General features: G+C 39.9%; 1 protein-coding gene across 4 annotated transcripts in view; it reads left to right on the top strand.

Moving 5' to 3' along the window:
* OCA2 (OCA2 melanosomal transmembrane protein) overlaps positions 1-18,005 on the top strand; it is a 504,704-nt gene that overhangs the window by 184,959 nt on the left and 301,740 nt on the right. For all 4 annotated transcript variants that reach the window (XM_047738795.1, XM_047738792.1, XM_047738793.1 and 1 more), the window contains 2 exons: positions 3,931-4,063; positions 17,710-17,857. In XM_047738795.1, the coding sequence (XP_047594751.1) occupies positions 3,931-4,063; positions 17,710-17,857 (281 nt within the window). The remainder of the gene's footprint in view (positions 1-3,930; positions 4,064-17,709; positions 17,858-18,005) is intronic.

Here is an 18,005-nt window from a genome sequence, read left to right as displayed (position 1 = left end):
TGACTCTGGCCAGCATTGCATTTACATTAATATAAAATCCTGAGCATGAAGTCTTTCTTGGACATAAACTGAGTCAATTCTGCAACATTATAAGCCCTTTTTGAGTCCTAGGTCTGAATGCTCTGAACTGAACAGTAGAATGTGACCCAATACAGGCTCTAAGCCCTGGGCCTCTACCAAGTCAGAGAGAAAGCTAAAGGGAAAGAGCAGTCTTTCAGACTATTCCTACATTCCTCCATGACATACTGACATGCTGTTGTAAATATCCAGAATCTAAATACAACAGTAAGGGAGAAAGGTGAGGTTTTTAATACACAGGGTGCTTACTCTAGGATCCTCATACAGCTTTGTGCCAAAGTGACATCCTCTGGAGACATGGCCTTAGGGCTCTCCTTGTTTTATTTATTTATTTATTTATTTATTTATTTATTTATTTATTTATTTATTTTGGGGGGGCTCTCCTTGTTTTATTGAAGATGAGTTTCCTGTCTTCCACTTAATGACTTTCCTTGAATTTTGGGGTTAAACTGTATCTCATAGAAAATGTATCTAATGGGGGCACCTGGGTGGCTCAGTGGGTTAAAGCCTCTGCCTTCGGCTCAGGTCATGATCCCAGGGTCCTGGGATCGAGCCCCGAATCAGGCTCTCTGCTCGGCAGGCAGCCTCCTTCCTCCTCCTCTCTCTCTCTGCCTGCCTCTCTGCTTACTTGTAATCTCTGTCTGTCAAATAAATAAATAAAATCTTAAAAAAAAAGAAAATGTATCTAATGAATGTACTTTTGTGTATAACCAAGAGTGGTTTTAATTTATTTTATAGTAGCTTAGAGAAAAGAGAATGTTTATTTGTATAGAGAACACAAATGAACTCATAGTTTCAGGGATAGTGTCTTCATCAGAGATTAATTTATAAAGCCTCATTATCAATGCCAGCACAGCCATACATTTTTGGGTATATACAACTTACTGTTGTTACATATCCATGAACTAGAAAAAGAAAAGATTATAAAATTAAAATTAATTGTGAACTTAATTTTTAAAATATTTATGAAGAAAGTTAATACTCAATATATGAGTACTTTAGGGGAATAATAAAATAAAACAGTACTGGACTTTGGAACAGTAAGGAAGTCATGTGAGAAAATTCTTCCACATTTTCTGAGAATTAGGAAGAAGTTATAGCAAGTTATGAGGAAACTTCTTTCACCGTACCCTTTCCACACCCTTGTCACTCTTCCCATATTTCTTGGGATGGTTCTCTGTTGGTGGGATTTCCAGTACTGCACAGATAGGTAGAGAAGACTTACAGGGTCCTCCTACACTTTAGGATTCCATGAGCAACAGTGTATTGTCCTTTCTTCTGCCAGTCAGGGTCCTCCTACACTTTAGGATTCCATGAGCAACAGTGTATTGTCCTTTCTTCTGCCAGTAGGCTGATAGGGATATAATCCTCCTTCACTGGTTACATTTATTTCTTTATGCCTGTTCTATGGAAACTCACCAGTGGTGAACATGGTTATTTTTTTCAGAGGGGGAAGGGGCAGAGGGAGAGGAAGAGAGAGAATCTTAAGCAGGCTCCATGCCCAGTGTGGAGCCCACATGAGGCTCAATATCATGACCCTGAAATCATGACTTGAGCTGAAATCAAAAGTTGGACACTTAACTGACTAAGCTACCCAGGTGCTCCTTAACTTTTAAGTAACAGTTGAAAAATGTGTATAGGGGGAGCCGTGTCCCCGGTGCTTCTGAATGACATCTCACAGGTCAGAAGAAGGCTTCCTCCATGGTGCTGCAGAGATGTGTACACTGGGATGTTTCTCTGGGCTTTCCTGCCATGCTGGGGTGTTCTTTTGGTGCTCTTCCACCACTGATTTCTTCCACTCCATCTATTGACAACTTAGATGGTGTCGCTCCCAGCTGCTTCATGCTCTGTCTTTCTGGTCATTTCTTCTCTGTCTTTGTGGGTTTTCTGCTTCCACATGGCTCTTCAATTTCTGTGGGCCTTGGGGTTCTGATTTTTTGATCATCTTTCCTCTTCAGTCAGCATTCTGTAGCAGAGCTCATGCCCCCATGGCCTGCTCTGTTTTCTGTGTACTGGGATCACCCACTTCTGCATGTCTGCAGAACTTGGAAAGTTCTTACTTCCCTCAGATCCATGTATGTCATGACTTCTCCTCTATATACTCAATGCATTCTCCACATGCAGCATGTCCCACACCAGATCCTTCCTGTTATCACACCCATTCTTACAGCGTTGGGGGTCTTTTCCTTGTTGAGTCTCCACAGATGATTCTATCTTCAGATTACACCATGATATTTACTAAGACAGTCAGCAGATTCAGCTAAGTCCTACAACTCAGTTGATTGTTTGACTTGTCCCAGAGTTAGCCTGAAAGCCTTGTCCCTAGAAGATGATATTGGTGGGCCAAAATTTACTCAGCTGGATCCCCCTTGAATATATGTAGTGTATGAGACTGTGGATGTTCTAATCTGATTCTGGGGGAGATCCTCTGTTCAGAGTTTTACATGCCTCAAATTTTGACCACCTCCAGTGTAGAATGAGGACTTTGTGGAAAACTAAGAAGAAAGTAGCTGAGTGGAGGCAAAACCAAAACAGTACAAAAAAGACTGAAGGGGACAAAATAGAACCAGTACCTTGCAAGAAAGGGCTATGTTTAAGCATTGTACTGATGCAATTATAATAGTGGTTGGGTTTGTTACCAAGGACATTAAAGAGAAGAGTGTAGGAAATTACAGAGGTGTGTAAAGCAGCAGGGAATCCCAGATACATGTACTTAATAAGCTTAGTGAAAATATTTACATTCCATGATATATTGCATCACCTGTATTATTTCTTAAAATTTTTCAGCTGGGATTGTCCCCCTCTGCATTGTTCTCACTTGATAAGTCCACCCATTACAACTTGAGTAGCAACCAAACACTTCCACTCAAGGCTGTGTTATTTTGTTGTGGCGCCCCTTCCTTTTCTTTCTTTAATTTACCCCTCCCTTTTTCCTCCCAATTGTCCCATCATTTCTAATTGGACAAAAATTTATAGCTAGCATGTGCAAAAAAGGATCCAGAACTCAGGATACAAGCACCTCTGTCTCACACCTTCCTTCAAAAAATATTAATTACATTCAGGGATCATCTGTATATATCTGCTGAAGGTATAAGCACAGGGTAAAAGACAGAAAGAACCAGCCAGTGATGTTGCTAACTTATTCCCTGACAGATTAACCTAGTGGGGGATTTTACCCCGAAACATCCTCAGTAGCTAAACATGGCACATAGTTCTGCAGAGAGAGAAAAGTAAGTCTGAGGAGAGGGAGAAGGTCCTGCCTGGACCCATTATGGCCAGTTGGGATGCTCTGGGCCACCTCAGTCCTGTTGGCCATTGGCTGCCCTGAAGAGGCAACCCTGAAGAGGGCTGTGCTCTCCAGCCAAGGATGTTCTTTCACTAAAACTTAGCAGGCACTTAAACCAAATATTTAAAAAACCCAACTTGCCTTGAAATGGACAAATATTGCCATATAGTTTTATGTTTTGCCCCCATCTGTCTCTTTTCATCCTGGGAGATTGTGTCAGTCCAGTGGTGAATGTAGACCCAGTTAACATTGAGATTGTCTGTGATAACCTGTTTTTGTTTTCTCCTAAGGTTTCTTGCTATTCAGGTAAGGATTGGTTTATTGACATGAAGGAAACAAACTTTAAACATTTTCAAAGTTGTAGAGAACACCTGTTCTGTGGGTTTTGTGCTGGGCCCTGTGACCCTTGAATTAACATCCATCACGCTGATGTGCCAGCCCCTGCTGGCTCTCAGTGCTTAGCACTCCCTGGATCCATCATTTGGGGAGCAGTCTTGAATTGGGAGCTATGCCTGTGCAGTGGAAAAATCCCTTCTGTCAATTCATTTCCCCTTTCCTATTTCCAGGGCCTGGACTTTGCAGGATTTACTGCACACATGTTTATTGGGATTTGTATCATTCTCCTGTTCTCCTTTCCACTCTTCAGACTCCTTTTCTGGAACAAAAAGCTTTATAACAAGGAACCCAGTGAAATTGTTGGTGAGTATAAGCACCTCCTCATATAGCCTCAGAGTGTACTATCATAATATTATTATTTTCCAGAGGAAGTTGCCACAAAAATGCAGAAGTTTTCTTACATGTAGAACATGAGGGAAGTGTCAGTCATTGGGATGCTGCATACTTAGTATGTTCCTGGCTGCCTCCTGGTATGCTCTGTGCTTTCAGGGGCTTTAAATTCATGGGTCTTTCCTATTTTCTTCAGGGTGAAATGTGGGAAGCAGTGGCCACTGTATATAGTTTGCATGTCATGACATCATTAAATCATGTATGTACAACACAAGTAGTGTAGTGTTCAAACCTGTCATACTTTGAGTTTAAAGGTGATTAAAAAAATAGTAACATAAGGGGCGCCTGGGTGGCTCAGTGGGTTAAAGCCTCACATCGGGCTCTCTGCTCCGCAGGGAGCCTGTTTTCCTTCCTCTTTTTCTGCCTGCCTCTCTGCCTACTTGTGATCTGTCTGTCAAATAAATAAATAAAATCTTTAAAAAAAAATAGTAACGTAACCCAGCACAGAGGATAATTTACCTTGTTAATCAAGAGTGTATTGATGAGTTACCAGCCAGCAGGAAGACGGCTCATGATCACCTTACGGCTTTGTATTTTCCTTACTTAAAAATTTTAGTAAATGTTTTAGCTACTGATCAGGATATATTAGAAGCAATAATTTATTTGGGAAACAGCCAGACTCTCCTCAGCCAGACCCTGTAGAGGATGTTGTGCAGGTTGCCTGGGTAACAGAGCATATCTGGGTGACAGGAGCACAGTGACAAAGGTACATTTGTTTCTTTGTGGTTTCAGAGCTCATAGATTGTATATTTACCCCCCTCATTCTGTTATTCCTCTGTCCTTGTGTTGTATAGGACTTAAATTTTTCTTTATATTTAGTAAGATAAACAAATGTCATTTCTGTATGAAAAGCTGAAGATCTAAGTATATTCTTATCAGTCCTCTTGCTCATCAGATGGTGACTGTACAAAGCAGATTGGCCTTTCTTTCATGTGTGATTTTTGTATTTGAAACTTGACTATTTTTGTTCTAGTTTTGAAAACATTGTTTTCCTCTCATATATACCCTCTCAAGAGTCATCTATGTAAAACAAGCTTGTTTGTAATAAGATTTAGTCACCCAGATCTTCCGGAGGAATGAAATGATAAGCAGAAATTTCTATTTTAGGCAATACTTATTAACAACATGCACAAGACATTGGAGTGTCCTTGTGAATGTAGAAATGGTACTTTAAATATGATCAAGCAATAAGGAATTTCTGGGTGGCCTCTCAGCCTAGCCCCAAGTGAAGGTGATGTAAGTGCAGGACAAGTGGGCACACTCCCTATGCTTTGGCTGTTTATGGCACAGTAGGACTGGTATGGGCCCCACCTGATAGGACTTGAGTGTAGGGGATAAGCCCAGGGTGGGGGACTGGAGGGAAGAGGGGGTGCAGGCACAGGTTTTGGGGGCCAAATAGAAAAGTGGTTTTGGTTGCAAGGTTGTTATAACTTCATGCTGATGTAGCATAGTTTACTTCTTTTGGATGAAGACTGTATTTTCTTGATAGCATTGATAATTCATCTCTGGCAGTCTACAGAGCAGGCTGTGTGCCTTTCTTGAGAAAAAAGAGTCCCAGACCCTGCTGTCGTCTTACAGCTTTATAATGGGGAAAGTAACTACACATGATCCCATTACTTCCCTGTTTTGAAGAAAAATTTAATCAAAATTCACTTTTAAAATGCCTTGATCCACTTTTGCCATTGACCCATGTATTAGTTTTCCAGGACTGCTGTGACAGAGTACCACAGACTGAGTGGCTTAAACAACAGATGGCTTATTTCTACAGATGCTAAGAGGACTTAATAAGCCAGAACAGATGGCTTATTTCCTCACAGTTCTGGAGGCTGGAAGTCCAAAATCACAGGGCCTGTAAGTTGGTTGGGTCTGAGGTAGGATATGTTCCAGGCCTGTCTCCTTGGCTTTTAGATGGTCATATTCACGTTTAAATGGATTTTTCCATTTGTGTCTGTGTCCACAATTCTCCCATTTATAAGGACACCAGTCATCTTGGATTTGTAGCCGCCTTAATGACCTCACCTTAACTAATTACACCTGCAACAACCCCATTTTTAAGTAAGGTCACATTGTGAGATACTGGAGAATAAGCCTTCACCACATGAATTTTTTTTGGAGGGGGACAAAATTCCACCCATAACAACCAGAGATATTCAGAATGTTTTATCATCAACTAGTATACATAAAATTTGATAATTTAATATATAGGGTTAGTTTTCTGATGGAAAGGATTCAGATTGGAGAACTAAGGAAATTGACCACAATGGATGATTGTGTGGGCATAGCTGTACTTCAGTGGAGAGTTAGAAAGTTATCTTGTCCATTTATGCCAGGTTCTACCTAACTGCCCCGGTGATCAGAATTACCTGAGAACAATTGTTGTAGGTTTAGGTTACCAGCCCACCCCCAGAAATTCTGTGCTGTTAATAAGCTCTTCTGGATAATGCTATCTTGACATGAATTTGGGATACACAGATTTAGAAGTATATGAAACAAATCTGTATAATCAACTCCTCCACTCTTCCTGAGTAAGGAGCTGAAAAAAGCTTTGAGGAAAGTGGGAGGAGATGGCTGGGACCTTCATGATGCTGAAACCCTATGGCAATGCCAAGACAAGTTATGAGTCAGCACAGAGTGACACAGAGTGTCAGGGCAATTGCTGTGGGCCACCATGGGTCATAGGGCTCTCCAGTTTGAGAATGCTTATTATAAGTACAAATTCTCAAGCCCTATCCTAGAGATTTGGTTTTATTAGGTCTATAGTGGCATCCAGAGCATCTGTATGAACAGGCTTGGCTATGTTGCAGTGAAAAAGTAACGCTGCCCTATTCTTTTCCCATCTTTGGCTTCATTCCCACCATGCACTGGCATTATCATTTCTCAGAGCCTTGAGATGTTGGTCATTGAAGCAGAGAGAACCACTTGTTCCACCCCATTATTGACTGACACATGATGACTCTGTAGCTTGTCATCCTGATTGTCACTAGGCTCCACTGGTCACAGGATGAGTCAGACTAGCAAGTGCCCAGATTAGAAAAGAAAACGACTTATTTGGTAAAAAGCACAAATAACTACCAAAGTCTGCCCTCCTCACCAGATATCAGCTCAAGCTGCTTCTTGTTAATATTTTGTACAGAATTTTTGGGTCTGTGTACATTAGGGATACCTGTGTAGAATTTACTTCCTCATAATGGCTTTTTTGCTGTCCTCATAGAAGCACACCCCTCTCTTCAATTTTTTTGAACGAGATGGTGTAGAATTGCTAGTACTGTCCCCTTAAATATTTGCTAAGACATTTGCACACTTGTGTGTGTGTGCGTGTGTGTGCATGTGTGCGTGTGCATGGAGGTTTAATTACAAATTCAAAATCCTTCATAGACGTAGACACAGACCTGGCTGTTATTGTTATTATTTCTTCTTGAGTGATAACTGATAGTTTATATATTTCAAGGAATGTATTTATTTATTTATTTTTGCTGTTTTTTTTTAATTTCTTTTCAGCGTAAAGGGAATTTATTTATTATATTTCAGTTGTCGAAAGAATTATTCTGAAGTTCATAATATTCTTTCATTATCCTTTTAATGGATTTTTGGTCATGTAATCTCTCATTCCTGATATTTATAATTTGTGTCTTTGCTTTTTTCTGATTGGTCTGGTTATAGTTTTATTAATTTTATTGATATAAGGAAACCAGCTTCTGATTATATAGATTTTTCTCTATAGTTCTTTCTCTTTTATTTTTTTTTATTTTTTTTATTAATTTTTTATTTTTTCAGCATAACAGTATTCATTATTTTTGCACCACACCCAGTGCTCCATGCAATCCGTGCCCTCTACAATACCCACCACCTGGTGCCCCCAACCTCCCACCCCCCACCCCTTCAAAATTCTCAGCTCGTTTTTCAGAGTCCATAGTCTCTCATGGTTCACCTCCCCTTCCAATTTCCCTCAACTCCCTTCTCCTCTCCATCTCCCCTTGTCCTCCATGCTATTTGTTATGCTCCACAAATAAGTGAAACCATATGATAATTGACTCTCTCTGCTTGACTTATTTCACTCAGCATAATCTCTTCCAGTCCCGTCCCTGTTGCTAGAAAAGTTGGGGATTCATCCTTTCTTTTTTCTTTTTCTTTTTTTTTTTTCAAGCTTTATAAACATATATTTTTATCCCCAGGGGTACAGGTCTGCGAATCGCCAGGTTTACACACTTCACAGCACTCACCATAGCACATACCCTCCCCAATATCCATAACCCCACCCTCCTCTCCCAACCCCCTCCCCCCATCAACCCTCAGTTTGTTTTGTGAGATTAAGAGTCACTTATGGTTTGTCTCCCTCCCAATCCCATCTTGTTTCATTTACTCTTCTCCTACCCCCTCAACCCCTCATGTTGCATCTCCTCTCCCTCATATCAGGGAGATCATATGATAGTTGTCTTTCTCCGATTGATTTATTTCGCTAAGCATGATACCCTCTAGTTCCATCCACGTCGTCGCAAATGGCAAGATTTCATTTCTTTTGATGGCTGCATAGTATTCCATTGTGTATATATACCACATCTTCTTTATCCATTCGTCTGTTGATGGACATCTAGGTTCTTTCCATAGTTTGGCTATTGTAGACATTGCTGCTATAAACATTCGGGTGCACGTGCCCCTTCGGATCACTACGTTTGTATCTTTAGGGTAAATACCCAGCAGTGCAATTGCTGGGTCATAGGGTAGTTCTATGTTCAACATTTTGAGGAACCTCCGTGCTGTTTTCCAGAGTGGTTGCACCAGCTTGCATTCCCACCAACAGTGTAGGAGGGTTCCCCTTTCTCCGCATCCTCGCCAGCATCTGTCATTTCCTGACTTGTTCATTTTAGCCATTCTGACTGGTGTGAGGTGATATCTCATGGTGGTTTTGATTTGTATTTCCCTGATGCCGAGTGATATGGAGCACTTTTTCATGTGTCTGTTGGCCATCTGGATGTCTTCTTTGCAGAAATGTCTGTTCATGTCCTCTGCCCATTTCTTGATTGGATTATTTGTTCTTTGGGTGTTGAGTTTGCTAAGTTCTTTATAGATTTTGGACCCTAGCCCTTTATCTGATATGTCATTTGCAAATATCTTCTCCCATTCTGTCAGTTGTCTTTTGGTTTTGTTCACTGTTTCCTTTGCTGTGCAAAAGCTTTTGATCTTGATAAAATCCCAATAGTTCATTTTTGCCCTTGCTTCCCTTGCCTTTGGTGATGTTCCTAGGAAGATGTTGCTGCGGCTGAGGTCGAAGAGGTTGCTGCCTGTGTTCTCCTCGAGGATTTTGATGGATTCCTTTCTCACATTGAGATCCTTCATCCATTTTGAGTCTATTTTCATGTGTGGTGTAAGGAAATGATCCAATTTCATTTTTCTGCATGTGGCTGTCCAATTTTCCCAGCACCATTTATTGAAGAGGCTGTCTTTTTTCCATTGGACATTCTTTCCTGCTTTGTCGAAGATGAGTTGACCAGAGAGTTGAGGGTCCATTTCTGGGCTCTCTATTCTGTTCCATTGATCTATGTGTCTGTTTTTGTGCCAGTACCAGACTGTCTTGATGATGACAGCTTTGTAATAGAGCTTGAAGTCCGGAATTGTGATGCCACCAACTTTGATACTCTCCATAGATGCTGAAAAAGCATTTGACAAAGTACAGCATCCCTTCCTGATCAAAACTCTTCAAAATGTAGGGATAGAGGGCACATACCTCGATATTTTCAAAGCCATCTATGAAAAACCCACCGCAAATATCATTCTCAATGGAGAAAAACTGAAAGCTTTTCCGCTAAGGTCAGGAACACGGCAGGGATGTCCGTTATCACCACTGCTATTCAACATAGTACTAGAAGTCCTAGCCTCAGCAATCAGATAACAAAAGGAAATTAAAGGCATCCAAATCGGCAAAGAAGAAGTCAAACTATCACTCTTTGCAGATGATACGATACTATATGTGGAAAACCCAAAAGACTCCACTCCAAAACTGCTAGAACTTGTACAGGAATTCAGTAAAGTGTCAGGATATAAAATCAATGCACAGAAATCAGTTGCACTTCTCTACACCAACAAGACAGAAGAAAGAGAAATTAAGGAGTCCATCCCATTTACAATTGCACCCAAAACTATAAGATACCTAGGAATAAACCTAACCAAAGAGACTAAGAATCTATACACAGAAAACTATAAAGTACTCATGAAAGAAATTGAGGAAGACACAAAGAAATGGAAAAATGTTCCATGCTCCTGGATTGGAAGAATAAATATTGTGAAAATGTCTATGCTACCTAAAGCAATCTACACATTTAATGCAATGCCTATCAAAGTACCATCCATTTTTTTCAAAGAAATGGAACAAATAATCCTAAAATTTATATGGAACCAGAAAAGACCTCGAATAGCCAAAGGAATATTGAAAAAGATAGTTCTTTCTCTTTTAATGATTTCTACTCTGATATTTATTTTCTTTGGCTTACATTGGGTTGATTTATTCTTCTTTTGCGAGTTTCTTTTTTTTTTAAGATTTTTATTCATTTATTTATTTGACAGACAGAGATCACAAGTAGGCAGAGAGGCAGGCCGAGAGAGAGGGGGAGGCAGGCTCCCTGCTGAGCAGAGAGCCCAATGCGGGGCTCCATCCCAGGACCCTGGGATCATGACCTGAGCTGAAGGCAGAAGCTTAACCCACTGAGCCAACCAGGCGCCCCCTTTTGCGAGTTTCTTAAAGTAGAAGCTAAGGTTATTGATTTTATATATGCCTTCTTTTCTAATACAGGTGTTCAGTGCTCTGAATTTCTGTCCAATTAATACTTTAGTGACTTGCCACCAATTTTCATATGTTTTATTTAATTTCCATACAGTTTAAATTACTTTCTTATTTCCCATTGATTTCTTTGATCCTTGGATGTTTTACATGTAAATAATTTACCAGATAGAGATTTTGCAGTTACCTGTATCAGAGAATACCCTTGATAAAACTTGAATCCCTTTAAAATTATTAATACTATTTTGTAGCTAGAATGTCTAGTATTATAAATGTTCCATGTGCACCAGAACAGAATATGTACTCTGCCCTGTTGGGTGGAGCTTTGTCAGTATAGTCAGTTAGGTCAAGTTGGTTGATAACATTATTCAAGTCTTCTGTATTTGATTTTCTGTCCACTTGTTCTATCAATTATTAAAGGATGGAAATAGAAATCTCTAATTATCATTGTGGATTTGTCTCTCTTTTTGCAGTTATGTGATTTTTTGCTTTATATATTTCAAAATTCTGTTACTAGGATATGTAAATATTTAAAGTTGTTATTTCCTCTTGAAGAATTAACACCATATAAATCATTATAAAATGACCTTCCCTATCCATAATCATGTTCTTGCTCTGAAATCAATTTTGTTGCTAATATAGCATTTCCAGATTTCTCTTCACTAGTGGTAGTATAGTATATCTTTTCCATCCTTTCTCTCTTTTGTTTTTTGTTTCGTTTTTAAATTGAAATTCAATTAATTAACATATAATGTATTATTGGTTTCAGAGGTAGAGGTCAGTGATTCATCAGTCTTATATAGTACTCGGTACTCATTACATCACTTGCCCTCCTTAATGTCCATCACCCAGTAAGCCCATCCCCCCACCCCCATCCCCTCTAGCAACCCTCAGTTTTGTTTCCCATGATCAAAAGTCTCTTATGGTTTGTCTCCCTCCTTGATTTCATCTTGTTTTATTTTTCCTTTCTTCTCCAGTGATCCTCTGTTTTGTTTCTTAAATTCCACACATCAGTGAAATAATATAATTGTCTTTTTCTGATTGACTTATTTCACTTAGCATAATATCCTCTAGTTCTATCCATATTGTTGCAAATGGCAAGATTTTATTTTTTTAATGCATGAGTAGTAGTCCACTGTCTATATATACCACTTCTTCTTTATCCATTAATCTGTAAATGGACATCTGTGCTCTTTCTGTAGTTTGGCTATTATGGACATTGCTGCTATAAACATTAGAGTGTATGTGCCTTTTGAGTCACTATGTTGGGCAATTGCTGGGTCACAGGGTAGCTCTATTTTCAACTTTTTGATGAAACTTCATACTGATTTCCAGAGGGGCTGTAACCAGCTTGCATTCCCACCAACAGTGTAAGAGGGTTCCTGTTTCTTCACATCCTTGCCAACATCTGTCTTTTCATGACTTGATAATTTTAGCCATTCTGACTGATGTGAGGTGGAATCTCATTGTGGTCTTGATTTGTATTTCCCTGATGCCAAGTGATGTTGAGCATTTTTTCATGTGTCTCTTGACCATTTGTATGTCTTCTTTGCAGAAATGTGTTCGTGTCTTCTGTCCATTTCTTGACTGTATTTTCTGTTTTTCTTTTGGGTGTTGAGTTTGAAAAGTTCTTTACAGATATTGGATATGTGTCTTTATATTTAAAGTGTATTTCTTGCAAAAAGCTAACATTTGGGTCTTGTTTTTTTAATCCAACTTTATAATCTCTGCCCTTTAATTGATATGTTTAGATTATTTATATTTAAGATGATTAATGATATGATTAAATTGAAGTGTATCATCATGTTGTTTTCTATATGTGCCTTCTCTCCTTTATTGCCTTTTCCCTCACTTTATGCCTTCTTCTGGATTTTTCAATTATTTTGAGGGAGGCTTGGATGGCTATGTATTTCCCCCTTAGGACCGCCTTTGCTGTATTCCATAGGTTTTGGACTGAAGTGTCTTCATTCTCATTGGTTTCCATGAATTGTTTCAGTTCTTCTTTGATCTCCTGGTTGATCCAAGCATTCTTAAGCAAGGTGGTCTTTAGCTTCCAGGTGTTTGAGTTCCTTCTGAACTTTTCCTTGTGATTGAGCTCCAGTTTCAAAGCATTGTGATCTGAGAATGTGCAGGGAATAATCTCAGTCTTTTGGTATTGGTTGAGTCCTGATTTGTGACCCAGTACATGGTCTATTCTTGAGAAGGTTCCATGTGTGCTTGAGAAGAATGAGTATCCTGTGTTTTAGGGTGGAATGTTCTGTATATATCTATGAGGTCCATCTGGTCCAATGTGTCATTCAATGCTCTTGTTTCTTTATTGATTTTCTGCTTCGATGATCTGTCTATTTCTGAGAGAGGCGTGTTAAGATCTCCTACTATTAATGTATTCATATCAGTATGACTCTTTATCTTGATTAACAGTTTTCTTATGTAGTTGGCTGCTCCCATATTGGGGGCATAGATATTTACAATTGTTAGATCATCTTGGTGGATAGTCCCTTTAAGAATGATGTAGCATCCTTCTGTATCTCTGACTACAGTCTCTAATTTATCTGATATGAGAATCGCTACCCCAGCCTTCTTTTGAGGCCCATTGGCATGAAAGATGCTTTCTTTTGAATTAACTTAGTATTTTAAAATATTCATTTTTTTTTCTTTTCTTTTTTTTTGCTGTTACATTTTTGGCTATAGTTGTGTTTTGTGAGTTTAGTGATAATTATACCACTAACTTCAAGTGATATTGTACTGCTTAACTCAAACTGTAAGAATTTTATAATAGTACCCTCCAACCCTGCAATTGCAGTACTAGGTATTTACCCCAAAGATACAGATGCAGTGAAAGGAAGGGACACGTTCGCCCCAACGTTCAAAGCAGCAATGTCTACAATATCGAACCTGTGGAAGGAGCTGAGATGTTCTTCAGCAGATGAATAGATAATGAAGATGTGGTCCAAATAAACAATGGAATATTACCCAGACATCAGAAAGGATGAATACCCACCCTTTGCATTGGCATAGATGAAACTGGAGGGGATTATACTAAGTGAAGTAAGTCAAGCAGAGAAAGACAATTATCATAGGGTTTCACTCCTATGTGGAGCATAAGCAATAGCACACTATTCCATGCTATTGGAGGACTACAGGGGAAGGGAGGGAAAACTGAATGGGAAGAAATCAAAGAGTGAGACAAACCATGAGAGATTCTGGACCCTGGGAAACAAACTGAGGGTTACAGAAGGGAGGGGTGTGAAGGAATGGAGTAGCTGGGTGATGGGCATTAAGGAGAGCTTGTTTTGTGATGAGCACTGGGTGTTAAATGCAACAAATGAATTGTTGAGCACTATATAAAAAACTAATGATATACTATAGGATGGCTAACTGAACATAACTAAAAATTAAGACAAGCAAACAAACATAAACAAAAAAATAGTAGAATTCCATTTCTCAACTCCTGGCCTGGGCATCTTCCCCTGAGATTCATCACTTTGAGCTGGATGACCCTCCTCTGGATTTTCTGGCAGCCACCAGAAAACTCTGAGAGAGCGTATCCCACATGGTAATGTCTTTGCCTGTTTGTACCATGTGTACAGTGACCCCAAGTAATGTTGTAGGAGGTTGGTTGAGAAGCTCAGGAAAATAGGGGTTGGAGGTAATATATGAGACATCTGATGATGTCTCCTGGTCAGAGGCCAGTGTGACAAAAGTAAGAGATGATACAGCAGGATCAGAGCTCACAATGGTGCTTGCCATTTGAGGATCTTGTCTTCCCTGAAGATCTCTGGCTTTATTCTGCAATCCATGGGGAACCAATGGTTATTTGAAAGAAGGAATCTGTCTGTCTACCTGCATTTGTCTATCACAATGGTGCTTGCCATTTGAGGATCTTGTCTTCTCTGAAGAACTTTGGCTTTATTCTGCAGTCCATGGGGGAACCAACAGTTATTTGAAAGAAGGAATCTGTCTGTCTATCTACATTTATCTATCACAATGGTGCTTGCCATTTGAGGATCTTGTCTTCCCTGAAGATCTTTGGCTTTATTCTGCAGTCCCTGGGGGAACCAACGGTTATTTGAAAGAAGGAATCTGTCTTTCTATCTACATTTATCTATCTTTCTAGATAGCTCAGCCTTGATAGATTTATCATCCTAGAAGATGGGTAAATAAGAACATAGATAGATAGATTTCTTCTCTGTATATCTACCTATATAATTTTATCTATCTATGACTAACCTTGGGTGGATTGGTAGGAAGTGACTCCAGTCAGAGGTTACTGAGGAGCAATCAGAATCAGTAAGTATGAGGATATGAGGCCCGGGCAAGCTGGTGTACTGGGATGGGAACAAGTGGACCCTGTGAGAACCATACCAATACATCCTGAACTCCTTTTGTGACCTAGTACTGTCCTGACTCATGTTTACTTATGTTATAGCTTATATCTCTTGATAGCTTGTTGGAAGCTTATCCTGTAACTCATTAATTTTTCTCCTTTAGCATTTAGCATGGTATCTGACAGCTATTATATGACTAGCAATGTTAATGCAGAAATAGTGGAGAGTGGCACTGATAAGACCAAAATGACATTTCAGGCTTATGAACCTGGAAGATAAATGGTGTCATATTAAAATGAAGAAAGTGAGGGGAGAGAGTTTTGTTGGGGCAGGGGAGATGGAATGTGTATCTTTGAATCTAGCAGCACAAGATGCAGGGGACATGGTCTTAGAACTTAGCAGAGGAGACAGGGTGGGGAAATGACAGAGGTGTGGAGGAAGTCTGGGAACTAACTGAGGAGCACATACACTTGAGTAAAATGAGTTCTGGGTGCACGCAGTAAGATTCATTTCCCTGGGCAAAATCTCTCTCTTAACTAAATACCCTACTAATTGATGATATATTTCATTTCAAAATTAGGAATACAAAAGTGTACAACTTGAGCCTTTAATTCACAGGTTTAGCCGGGAAGAATAGCTCCACCTGTTTGATTTGATGGGTTAGAAGTCAGCTAGGCTCTGTGTATATGTGTGTATGAGGGGGCTGAAGCTATCCCTGGAGAGGGCACCTATGGAAAGGAGCCAGGGGATACCTGAAAGGGCAGTTTTGAAGATGTGGCAGTGATTCCCAGGCTCTGCTTTTCACACACAGGTGGAGAGAGGACTTCCAGCCTGCACCCAGTAGGCCAGCCCCAGAAACTAACCACGCTCTTGTTTAGTTCTTTAAAGCTGATCATCTATTTGGAAGAGTGATCATCACTAGCGTGCCTTGAAAGACTAGCTGGGAAATCTTTGTACTTCATGGCTGGCCTTTGAATGATATCTTCTGTGTAATGTGTTTCAGAGCACTGGAGGAATCACTGGCACTGTGGACTTTCACTGAGGCAGCAATGGCCTTATCTCCCCTTTCCAGTCTCTGTGTGGCATTTTTGTGCTTAGTGTTTCAAGAGGCTAGTTTATTCATTTTTCTCCTCCTCCTGCTCCTTCTTTTAATGCTATCCTAACCTCATAGGTTGTTTAATGAGTCATAAGGCTCTCTGAAAAGAAATTATAATTTGTTTTTCTGAAGAGACTTTTGAATTATACCCAAGTTTTAAATTTCTTTATTTTGCAAGCTACAAAGTATCAATATGTACAGAATGAGAGCACATTACATAACGGGTCTTCCTCTTTGTAAGGCCGATCCTTTGGAGAAAACCATGTGTTAACTGAAATGGTGTTAGTGCTCCTGTCCTTAACCAATTCTCTTGACACACTTTATTTGCAGTCTGTGTCTCTGCCTAGCTTATATACTTTTTCCCCCCAGCATTTGCAGTAGGTATTTCACCTAGTCTGTGATCAATCCTTGTGTACTGAATAGAAGAGTCTTAAAAGATGGTATTTTCCTAGTTATTGAACCCACAACTACATGCTCCTTCACAGTTTAGATAACTACCCTGCCTTGCGTCTGCTTTGAGCTAGTTGTCAACTGCTCTAGTCCTGCTCAAAAAGGTTCTGTCTTTTAATTTCATCTGGAGTTCTTGTGATATGTGGTACAGGGCATTGCACATAAGAAGTGATTCATGAACATACCATGATTCCTTATATTTTTTTGGTGGATATTTTGAGAAATTTGTGTAATATCTTTAACTATAAAATAGAGTTTAAACTTAAATTTTCATAAAAGATTTTGATATTTTAGCAGCCAATGAATTGACAATTCATTTCTCTCTACTCTTCTATACCAGAAGATGTCTGATTCATTGAAGGGTGACATTTGCCTCATTCTATTAATCTGAGCATTTCATAAGGTTGTCTACATCTTTCCACCTGTGTTCTTTCACAGACACAAACTCAGCTTGGAGGCCTGGTCAGGAGAGAGGCATTTCCTACCTCTGCCTCTTACCAGATGTCCTCCTGCTGAGACTACACTCGTATTTTCAATGTTCACTAGATCTATTTCAACGATTAGGCAATATCTGGATCTTGACTGAGAGACCCAAACTTCTGGCTGCAAAAAATAATTTCCTGGGGACGGTGAGATGTTCTTGGGGTCTAGCATGGATATATATATATTCAGGAATTTATGCCTCACCCAAATCACATTACTTCACATCCATGGTAATTTTTTAATGTGGGCTTTGTTTCCTGGTTCCATTACAATGACATGAATGCTAAGAAGTCACTGCTTTGATTTGGCCCTTGGTATCTGTGCACCATGAGGTATGTGTTTCTGATCTTGGAAGGTGGGGAGGAGAGTGGAATGTCTGCTGGTGTCTGAGGCTGTGGGAGACTCAAGCCTCAGGTTTCCTTTCCTGCAGAACTGAAGCATGAGATCCACGTCTGGCGCCTGACCGCACAGCGCATTAGCCCAGCCAGTCGAGAGGAGACAGCGGTTCGGGGCCTGCTCCTGGGAAAGGTGCAGGCACTGGAGCACCTGCTGGCCCGAAGGCTGCACACCTTCCACAGGTACCAAGCGAGAGCCCTGCTCAGGCTACTTTTGGTTTACAGTAGTGGTTCTCATCTTTACCAGTTGTGCTCAGTGATTGGAGTGTATCAACAACCTATTTACTACCACCCCCGTGGTGTCCAAATGTCAGAGTATACCATTCAAGTA

The sequence above is a fragment of the Lutra lutra genome, chromosome 7, assembly GCF_902655055.1.
Source record: "Lutra lutra chromosome 7, mLutLut1.2, whole genome shotgun sequence".
Taxonomy (NCBI): Eukaryota; Metazoa; Chordata; class Mammalia; order Carnivora; family Mustelidae; genus Lutra; species Lutra lutra.
This window is presented reverse-complemented; position numbering and strand designations above follow the sequence as displayed.